This window comes from Triplophysa rosa, linkage group LG1 (genome assembly GCF_024868665.1).
Source record: "Triplophysa rosa linkage group LG1, Trosa_1v2, whole genome shotgun sequence".
NCBI lineage: Eukaryota > Metazoa > Chordata > Actinopteri > Cypriniformes > Nemacheilidae > Triplophysa > Triplophysa rosa.
In genome coordinates this window covers 4,689,648-4,700,676 of record NC_079890.1, presented here as the reverse complement: position 1 = coordinate 4,700,676, position 11,029 = coordinate 4,689,648, and the positions used below count along the sequence as shown (strand labels likewise).

The window sequence follows — 11,029 nt, the reverse complement described above, 5'->3', positions numbered from 1 at the left end:
CTGTGTACTGAGGTGTTGACTGCCCTGACTGTAACTGGTTACCACTCAGCCTGCTTACTCTCTTTAGATGATTAGTAAGATCTTCGATAAGACCTGGATGACTATCACGAAGTGTGTGCAGGGAATCATCCCTAGGGGGCACAAATGGTGGTTCAGATTGACGAGGATTTTGATCTTCCTGCTGTGAGGCCAAAATGCTAGTAGCCACTGGTGTAGAAGATACCCTATCATCCGCACGAGAACACTGCGAATGTGATGAACCCTGTAGCGGAGCTAATACAGGAGAACTAGCGATTATGTCTGAAATGCGTTGCACATCGTCCCTCAGCTGCTTGCTCTCCTCTCTCATTTCACCTGCTCATCTGCAAATGTAAGGTGCCTCTGATGGTGACTAACCTCATAGTCCTGAAAATACAATGGCTGTCGAGCAATTCTGCGCGGTCTGACCACTTCATCATCTACTGTTTTCTCTCTGGGTCTGGACATCATTGCTGAGACGGTTATAACATCCAGCTCGAAGGACCATTAAATGTTTGAAAGGAACTGTATTGCACCAATTACTACTACGGTGCCAACCGTCTCGTAGCTTTCCTGTAGCTCAGTGGTAAGAGCATTGCGTTAACAACGCGGGTTCGTGGGTTGATCCGGGTTTTCACTATCCTATGTAGAAATTGTTATAGGATAATGCCAAGTGGTAATCGCTTTGATAACAGCGTCTGCCAAAGTGCGAATTGTACAATCGTCTCAGAGAGTCGTTTTTACCACATCTGATCTCCAATGACCACAAGAGAAATGAAGAGGAGGCAGTTGTACTAACTTTTACTATTTACTCTTTATGATGTTGAATGGCAATAATCAAATATACTGTGTACATAATCACCATCAAAGACCACAGATTAACAAATCAAATACAGATAAAGAGCGTAGGCCTACGCAAAATAATAAACAAATGGGCAAATGAGTTATTGGTGCATTTATGCCATCCACTGGAATGGAGCGTGAAACATTGAAGTTTTTTTAAAGTGTTTTCTATATTCCATTATACAGACTTGTTGCTTTAGGATAGTTTAAAATAGCTATATGTCTGTTATACTAGCCATTTAAAACACTCTGTAATGTTAATTAATACACGCAAGCAGTTTTTAATTCCTCTACGCAATAATTTGACGCAAAGCTTCTACGCTGTGATTGGCTGGATTAGTTCCACAGTGTCACACACGTCGAGATCACTTGGCGATAATATCAAACAGGTTTGAAAATATCGTAGCGTCCGGGATAGCCCGAGACAGGTCAGATCACGTTGCACACCTGCTTATACTTAACGAGCTTCGGCGACCGAAACGAGCACCGATTTGGTCGCGATCCGGAGGTTTTGTCGCAGACTATGAGCGGATATATGATGCAAAAAGAACAGAGCGCACTACTGATGCTGCTGGCTCGCAACATAACTTAAGTTTTACTCATGCTCAATTTAGTATCTTGATATTTTAGGTTTATAAGTGACTATTGCTTAATATAATTAGGTAATTTTTACCTCTTATTTATCATCGGAATATTAATTTAAAATAAGCTGTAAATTTATAATTTTGTGTATTCGTTAACCTTCATAACGATTTTTTAGTAAATATTAATGTCCTTTTTTTACAAGTGTATGCTCTGAATTGTAATACATGGCCGATACGATGGCCTGATGTTATTTGAAAGAATCCTTTTATTGTCACTGTACAAAGCTGCTTGTTCATTCAAAGTGAACGTCACAGCGCATTGAATGATTCAATAATTTCAGATGTGATATTTAAATCTGAATGTGTGTTTTCGAATCCATGAACCTGTAGGGGTTCTGGTAGACGGAGAGCACACCACGGAGGTAGATAAGAAAAAGGAGTTTATTTCAAAAACAGGAATATCCAAAAACAGGTAAGTATTTCAAAAACAGGTATATCCAAAAACAGGTAAGTATTTCAAAAACAGGAATATCCAAAAACAGGTAAGTATTTCAAAAACAGGAATATCCAAAAACAGGTAAGTATTCAAAAACAGGAATATCCAAAAACAGGTAAGTATTCAAAAACAGGAATATCCAAAAACAGGTACGGTTACGGTGAGGGAGTCTAGGAGGCTTCCCCTGCCGCTGAGAGAGCACCGCTCTTACCCCGGTCGAAGAGGCATCCACTTCCACGAGAAAAGGCAGGTCTGGGTCGGGTAGAAGTAGGGTAGGAGCAGTACAGAAGGCTTGCTTCATCTGGTCAAAAGCTTTGAGAGCTTCCGGATTCCAGGACAGGGATCTCGAGCCTTTTCCAGTCATGGCGGTGAGGGGAGCTGCAATAGAGCTGAATCCAACGATGAAGCGCCGGTAGAAATTAGCAAATCCTAAAAACCGCTGCATCTCCCTCACCGTATGGGGTTGTGACCAGTTCTGGACCGCCTCTACCTTCCCCTGATCCATGGTAACTTGGTTGAAAGAGATGATATAACCCAGAAATTGTATGGTGGATTGGTGTAACTGACATTTCTCGAGTTTCAGGTATAGTTTATGTTGGCGTAGGCGTTGGAGGACGATGGAGACATGGGTAACGTGAGCGGGTCGAGAGCGGGAGTAAATAAGTATATCGTCGAGGTAAATTATAACGAATTTCCCCAGCAGGTCCCGGAAGATCTCATTCATGAAGCTCTGGAACACTGCTGGGGCGTTCACCAGGCCGAAGGGCATGACCTTATATTCGTAATGACCGGTGGGAGTCACAAAGGCCGTCTTCCATTCGTCACCTGGGCGAATCCGAATCAGGTTGTAGGCGCTTCTTAGATCCAGCTTGGTGAACAATGTGGCATGGCGTAACTGTTCCAGGGCGGCAGGTATCAGGGGAAGAGGATAGGCGAAGCGCTTGGCATGACGATTGAGAACCCGATAGTCTATGCAGGGACGAAGACCTCCATCCTTTTTCCCTACGAAGAAGAAGCTTGACGCGGCAGGGGAGACAGACGGTCGGATGAAACCTTGTCGTACTGCCTCCTCGATATACTCCTCCATGGCCTTCTGCTCCGGGATGGACAAAGAATAGATCTTTCCTTTGGGCATTGTGGCCCCAGGCAGCAGCTCAATGGCGCAGTCCCATGGCCGGTGAGGAGGAAGCTCCGTAGCCCTCAGCTTGGAGAAGACGTCTTGGAACGACCGATAATCTATGGGAAACTCCCCGGAGTTGAGGACCTCAGGACTCTCGACGGTAGTGGCTAGGATGGGTAGTACCGGTTTTAGGAGAGGTTCCTCCTTGATTGGGACCCTGGTGTTGGCGGTGCGACCCGCCCATCCGGATATGATGCCAGTGCGCCAGTCCACGATAGGTTGACGTTCCATCAGCCAGGGTCTTCCCAGAACGATTTCGGAGGTGGACCCCTCCAGTACCCAGAAGGAGATCTTCTCCGTATGCCTGGGAGAGATGTGAAGGGTGATGGGTGGGGAATGGTGTGTGATCCGACCTCGGCCCAGCGGTTTTCCTAGGATGTCTTGCACAAACATGGTCCTCCCGTTCCTTAGGCGCGGGAAGCCCAACTGATTAAGAAGATTCAGAGAAATGAAGTTCCCGGCGGCTCCAGAGTCAATCAGGGCGTGGACTGGAACAGAGAAGTTAGGTGCAATAATGACCACTTGGGTAAGAGCTAGGTGAGGTAAGGAGGCCGGTGTATGGATAGAACTCACCGCTGGTCGAGCCGGACGGACGGGGCAGACGGCTAGGCGATGACCTGACCCTCCACAGTACAGACAAAGGTTAAGGTTCCGCCTCCGTGTACGTTCCTCAGGACATAGTCGAAAACGATCCACATCCATGGGTTCTGGTTCTGAAGAAGTCCGAGAAGCAGAGGTCGTAACCCGTGGAGGAAATGTACCGGGTGATGATGGCGAACAGGCTGACAGACGTTGGGCGATACTAATGGATCGTTGTATGAGAGCCTCCAGACCGACCGAGTCATCGTAGATGGCCATGTGTAATCGGATCGAGTTCTGTAGCCCTTGGCTGTAGACCGAGACAAGCGCCGGCTCATTCCATCCACTGGTCGCCGCAAGGGTGCGGAACTGGAGGGCATAATCCGCCACTGAATGGCGTCCTTGTCGAAGCCTCAGCAGTAGATCGTGCACTGAAAGAGTATCCACTGCTTGGCCAAAGACCCCTTTAAAGTGCTCAAGAAAAGACTTCATATTAGTGGTAAGTGGTCCTCCGGCCTGCCAAATCCCGTATGCCCAGTTCAGGGCCTTACCGCTCAGGAGAGAGATGATGAAGGCTACTTTGGATTTGTCCGTGGAGAATTGACCGGGGTGCAACTGTATGTAGAGCTCACATTGGAGACAGAACCCGCTACACTCCTCCACGGAGCCAGTATATCGGTTGGGTAGGTCCATGGGACTAGACGCCGATGGTGGGTTAGACAGAAAGATTGCAGGTGTGGGTTGGTTCCGGAGTATGGTGACCAGTTCAGAGAGGGGATCAGAGGGAGCTGGAGGTGAAGGACCGGGAGAAGTCTGTGGTGTGGTCATGGTGTTTTAGGTTCAGTCTACTGTCAGGGTTCTGGTAGACGGAGAGCACACCACTGAGGTAGATAAGGAAAAGGAGTTTATTTCAAAAACAGGTATATCCAAAAACAGGCAAGTATCCAAAAACAGGTAAGTATCCAAAAACAGGCAAGTATCCAAAAACAGGTAAGTATCCAAAAACAGGTAAGTATCCAAAAACAGGTAAGTATCCAAAAACAGGTAAGTATCCAAAAACAGGTAAGTATGCAAAAACAGGAATATCCAAAAACAGGTAAGTATTCAAAAAACAAGTAAATCTCCAAAAACAGGTAAGTATTCAAAAACAGGTATATCCAAAAAACAGGTAAGTCTTTCAAAAACAGGTAGGTATACTTATCGGGGTTGAGAATTGCTTTGAAGACAACAAGACTGAACCGTGAAGAACAAAAAGGTGCAAACTTAAATAGAGTCCTGATGATGTGATGCAGGTGTGGACTAATCAAAAATGGTGGATGTGTGGTGCATGCTGGGAAATTGAGTTCAAAACTCCGGGGAGAGGGAACGGGTGAAGCGAGCTGGCGGTGACGACATGGGGGGCGTGGCCGGTGGTGCTGAAACCGTTACAACATTGTACGAATTTATATGAATTAGCCATCTCGTAAAACAGTTATGAATTCCTGTGAGGAATCCGGTTGTCTTAACTAAAAACAACTTGGACATAATATTTTTCAGTGCCTTTGCTTTGTTTAAAAATGCACAGAAATGACAAAATTCCACTCGGGTCCTAAATTGCTCTCCTGAAATCAAAGTACATCCCTATGAATTAATGCAGCCTCTTCATGAATCCTCTACTAAAGCACACATGACATTTGAGTCACTGAGATTGTGCCCGTGTGATCAAAATGTGTGCCATAAATGACTGTATTAATGAATGAAGCACACCACTTGCGCTTTAAAATTAAGAGGAGCTCGAAAGAAACTCTGGGATTACTAATGAAAACCTGCTCCCTACTAGGTTAGGTTCACAGAGTAAGTTACTATCGTTACTGACTCTGAGTATAAGTTACCTCTCTTTTAGAAACGAGCTTGAGTTACCCCGCATTCTAGGGTTTGACATACTTTGCAACAGAAAACCCAGAGTTTCCCTCATTTCAGGGTTAATATACTTAGAGTTTTCACTAACCTCCTTTCTGAAACAGGCCCCAGGAGAGCACATGGCACTATGAAAAAAAACAATGGTACAACAAGCACAAAAGACATGGTAGTGTCATGTCCACAAAACCTAGAAAACACCTGACAAGGAGGGACCAGGATCATGACCCATTTGAACTTGAAGGTTCTTTAGAAAGAATTTTGCTTAACAAAAGAGCAGTCTTGCCTTTGCATACATTTAAACAGAAGTTTGACAAAAAATGTTTTTCCATTTGGTCGTACGATAGAATACATAGAACAGCCGGAAAAAGAAACGAAAAAACAGTTTTTGGGGGAGAAATAGAAAAAGAAGGGGAAAAACAAGGGTATGTTTTTGTTTTTTTTTCTTTCTAAATGCAATACTTGTGAAGAGAAATAAATAACCAAATTGTAAATCAGCTCTTATTAGATATGTAATATGATCAGTCATAGTAATATGTAATAGTATATATCTGTTTCTGATATACAGTATATTCAACTGAAACGAAGGGAAGGAGCCTGTTTTTAAGCTTAAGAAGTGAGATGTGGGGTGTTCAGCTGTGTGTCTCTTTGTGGCTTTTACGGTAAAGTGTCCTTAGGTTAATGTGGTTCATTATGTTAAAGAAATGCTCATTTCAAAGTGCTCATAACTAGTTTCTCTGGCCTAATTCTACATGTCTGAAATATGACAATTATTTGGGTAACTCCCTGTTATTGGGACATTGCAATATAAATTTTCTATAATTGGCACTGATAAACTTGTCCTCATTATTTTTTGTTTGGAAACAATGTGAAACAAATTACCATCAAATTAATTTCTCCCAATATAGTGGCACGCATGAAAAAATGAATTTTGGTACTTATTTAAAACAGTACTAAAGAAATTTTGACACATACATAATCTCTTTCATGTTCAGTCATATATCTTAATCCATTCAAAATGGAACTACATGAAATAATTTTGTGTTTGCAGGCTTTTGCGTAAGACTGCATTTCGAGAGGATTTTTATTAATTATGTGTTGTTTTTCAATTATTTGTCTTTTTCAGTAAATCGAAACACTTGTTAGTGTTAAATGTTTCATTTTAAATGTTAAAGGAAAAACAGTGTGCACAAAATAGATAAATGGGCAAATATTAACTTTCATGTTTAATATTGTTACGAGCCCCGATAACGTCCAGGGGTAAAACGAGGTTGTAACAAAATTGTTAGACTGACGGTCACTTCAATCGCCTGATCCAGAAAGCACCAAACACCAGATTGTGCAAAATAATATATTTTTATTTTGCAAACAAAAGAGAATAACAAAAAGGAAGTATTTATTCAGGAGAGGGCAAGGCCAACAAAACAAACAAACTTTCTAACTGCCCAGGTAACGTAAATAACCTGTATCAAAAGAAAAAGAAATANGGTAGTAAATGACAATATGACATACATTCGCATTTCAGAGATGGATGTGTTTGTCTGTCATACAGTAGCAACTGACAAAATGACATACATCCATATTTTAAAGATGGATGTATGTACATATATTTTTTAATCCTTTAAAAGGTTTCGCCACAGTTCAAAGTTAACGAAAACAGTTTGATATATAACTGTGGAAAGTCAAAAGAGGATGGGCAAACAAAAATAAGTGATGTCATGTAGAACCTGATTGGGAGAAGATGATGTTAGGTAAATATGATTGGTTTAAACTGTGATAACGACTTGAGAACAGTGTATAAAAGATGGAGTCAGAAGTGTAATTGTTGGGCATCTTCAGATGAACTCTGTATGTCTCACTTTGCTTGCTAGAGCAAATAAAGATTGAAACTTCTTGAAACCTGGCTCTCTGGTCTTCGTGAATTCTTTCAACATTGGCTGATCAACTTTTCGCCACGACATTAGCTATAGTTTTTAACTATTTAACATAATATATTTTTTAAAAACCTTACCAATCCTTTACATCCTGCTTAAGTCGCGCTCGCAAAGTTGTTATATCGGCTTGATCATCTTCATTTTCCAGATCAGATTCGGGCTTGAATTGATAAGGAAAGTGACATTTTATCAGTACAATTGCTTGGGAACCTGAAGTTCCGAATATGGTAAGAGGTGTTACATTTCCGTCTCACGCTTGCAGTATTCGACCAATCACTATGCACTGGTTAACTTGCCAATCATAGCACACCTCGCTTTTCAGAGTGATGAGCTTTGTAAAAAATCTGCGCGTTTCAGAGAGGCAGGGCAAAGAGGAGATACAAACATGCACGGTATGTGGAAAATACAGTTTTTTTTACATTAAATAGTGTATACACATTGCATTACATCTAAAACAAACGATAATATTTGTTTTAGCCGTGTCATTTGAACCCTTTAAGGATTCCGTGCTGGCTCTTTCTGTTGTGGTACCTGCCCTGTTATAGTGAAGCCCGCTCATTTCTTTGGCTTGGATATGCAAATTTAGCATGAGCCTGAACTGGAAGTTCATTGGTCTGTCTCAGCCTGATCTTGCTACTCTCACAGCAGGATTGTATACCGTTCCCATTTGTTGACGTCATTGAAGGAAAACATCTCCGGTTACTGTCATAACATCGGTTCCCTGAGAAGTGGGAACGAGACATTGCTGCTCAGCCATGCAGGCGTTCTCTCATAGATTCTGAGGTATTGTCGCTATGCACCGTATTTATACTGCCAGGGGGGTTAGTCAGTATTTGCATACTGTTGCATGTCTTGTGACAATTGGCTAGTTTTTTTACTGGCGTTATCCAATAAGACTTCAAGAAAGTGGAGAAGGGAAGAGTTCCCATAGTGAAACTATCCGCAATGTCTCGTTCCAGCTTCTCAGGGATCCGAGGTTACGACAGTAACCGGAGACATTTTCCTTCAATGACGTCAATATAAAGGAGAATGTGAAACCACTTGTTGGCAGAGACTACTTCTGGTTTATGTGGATTATAAAAAAAGGAGCGAGTCCATTTTTACTATTATAGGCTTGTTTTTACACACACTACGGAAACATATTAGTGTTTAATCACCTTATAAACGTGAATTTTCTAGATGATGTCCCCTTTTAACATTTTACAATCCATAAAGCCATACAGGCATAACATAATCTAAGCGTTTTGACTAATGTCCCCGACTGTACGATGCAGGCTATATTCTGTATGTCAGTCTCCGAAATCGTTCACTGATTTTCAATTACGTCTTCCACATATAGTGGACTATTTAGAATTTGCTATAAAGGGAATAGTGACTGAGTGAATGAGTGAGTGAATTCAAAACGTTCAACCGATGTAGCACCAGTGCTATGTGGACGTATAAAATGTTCTTCATGAAAAAACAGTCAAGCAGTTATAAATGGAAGCTAAAGGGGAAGACTTGACTTTACAGTTAATGACTTTTCCATCAATTTTCTGTGCTGTGCAGGACTACACTTTGTGGAGAGCCCAAGGAATGTGACCTCCTCTCTTGGGAAGCCAGTGGTGCTTCAGTGTACCATGCGGGGGGAGAGCATTGACCAGGGGCCCCTGGATGTGCTCTGGCTGAGGAATGGACAGCCGCTGGAGTTTGGTGACACCAATCAGATGCAGGTGCCTGACGATGACAACAACTGGCTGGTTATCAGTGAGCTCAGGTAAATTATCACACTGACGGGGAAAGTTACTTAAAATGTTTCAGTATATTGAGTAATAGCCTTTTCCATCGTAACTTTTATTATTATCTTATTATTACTTTCTACTTTCTGCTTACAGGATTGATGAGGTACAGCTCTCAGACATGGGTGCCTATCAATGTGCTGCATATTCTGTTTTAGAGGATTCATTATCTATTGAGGGACATATCAAACTAGAAGGTATGGATCACTTTTTAGTGTTTTCAGTACGTAAGCCGGTATACTATTGTTTTATTCAAATTTAAACAGGAATATTTGACATACAAATGATAATTGTTTCACCCCCATGTTGTTCCAATCCCATATTACCTTCTTTTTTTGTGAAACAGACTGTGCAGTTTTTGTGGGCCTTTATAAGTGGTGCTTGTCAGATTGTAGGGTATAGTCAATTAATAAGCATTCCTATAGCCCTAGAGTAAAACAAGGCACTGGTAACACAGGATCATGGGTTAAATTCCCTGGAAATGCAAAAAATAAAAAGGATAATTGCACCATGGAAATTTATATCCATTGGCTTTGAAAGCCCACAGTGATGTCGGGCTTCACTCTGCTCCTCTGCTCCGCAAGCGCCATGTGAGCCAAGCTCAAGTTCATAGGAATGGATTAAAAATGCTTGCCCTGCTCCACACCAGTACAAAAAAACACACCGTCATATTTGAACAAAAAACGTCAGATAAGCCACTACTATCAGACAGACGAGTCAGATGAGCATAAGGTACTGTCAGACACTGACAGTCAAAAATGTGACAGGGCCGAGGAGATTAAGTTTCACTTCCCACTGATATTTCTTTTAAATGTTTCAATATAAATTTTGCCTATATAAAAACTTTTCATTATCACCATGACGGCCATGCCCCAACCAAAATTCATGACATTCTAAGAATATCAAGATTCTCAAGAAACCCAAATATAGTATTAAAGTTTGACGCATTGCCACACATTCGCAGGTCAGAGTTCACCAAACTTGAACATTGCTACGAAGCGAAATGCTGAATATTTTTGGACGGGCTTGCAATTCCTGTCTGACGCCTTCGCATGTGTATGAATGGAAGTCAATGGAACTAAAAGTTTTGTGTGATCTCGGCATGAGACTGGATTGACTTAGGTAGATATCAGTAGACGATTTTGAAGTCCGTTGTGAGCCGCCAGTTGGTGGCGCTGTACCCAGGGGCTCACCATAGCTACATTAATGTGATCAGACCCCATGACAAAACATACAGCGCAAGTCTGAAAAATCACTCAATGTATGCAGTCGATATGAGCACATCCTGTTTCCATGATTTTACCATCAATTTATTGCCTTGCTATAGCGACACTGTTCAAGATATCAAATATCCATTCGCAATTTAGCATCTTCAATGTCTTGGCATCATGTTCACTAAATTAAGAGACAATTGGATGAAAATCCCCAGAGTGGAGTATTTAAAAGTTTACTACGTGCAAAATCCACCTTAAATCTAACAGCTGACTTCCTGTTAAGCAGAGCTAATGGGTGTAATTTTGAAAGTTGTTCGGTTTAGTTATATCAATATATGTATAAGTTTGGTAACTGTAGGGAAAACTAACCGCACCATTTAAGTTCAAAAGTGGCGCTACAGATTCCCCTGCCACGCTCATTTCTCAACTTTTGCACACGGTTAAAGGACATCAGCAGTGTTGGCTGTGTCAAATTCCATGACATTTTAAGGAGGATAAGTGCTTAAA

At 41.8% G+C, this 11,029-nt stretch overlaps 1 protein-coding gene across 1 annotated transcript; it reads left to right on the top strand.

The window, feature by feature from the left end:
* Positions 1-7,891: 7,891 nt before the first annotated feature.
* Positions 7,892-9,710, top strand: LOC130562721 (tyrosine-protein kinase receptor UFO-like). The gene is made up of 4 exons (XM_057347935.1): positions 7,892-7,922; positions 9,079-9,286; positions 9,405-9,505; positions 9,655-9,710. Exons 1-4 carry the CDS (start codon positions 7,916-7,918, stop codon positions 9,708-9,710), a joined length of 372 nt encoding a protein of 123 aa, XP_057203918.1. The 5' UTR covers positions 7,892-7,915.
* The last annotated feature ends 1,319 nt before the right edge of the window (positions 9,711-11,029 follow it).

Excerpts from the sequence above, each read along its gene's own strand:
- LOC130562721 (XM_057347935.1), top strand. Across the intron at positions 9,287-9,404 it reads CTGGTTATCAGTGAGCTCAG|GATTGATGAGGTACAGCTCT; the intron begins GTAAATTATCAC and ends TTCTGCTTACAG. Across the intron at positions 9,506-9,654 it reads GGGACATATCAAACTAGAAG|ACTGTGCAGTTTTTGTGGGC; the intron begins GTATGGATCACT and ends TTTGTGAAACAG.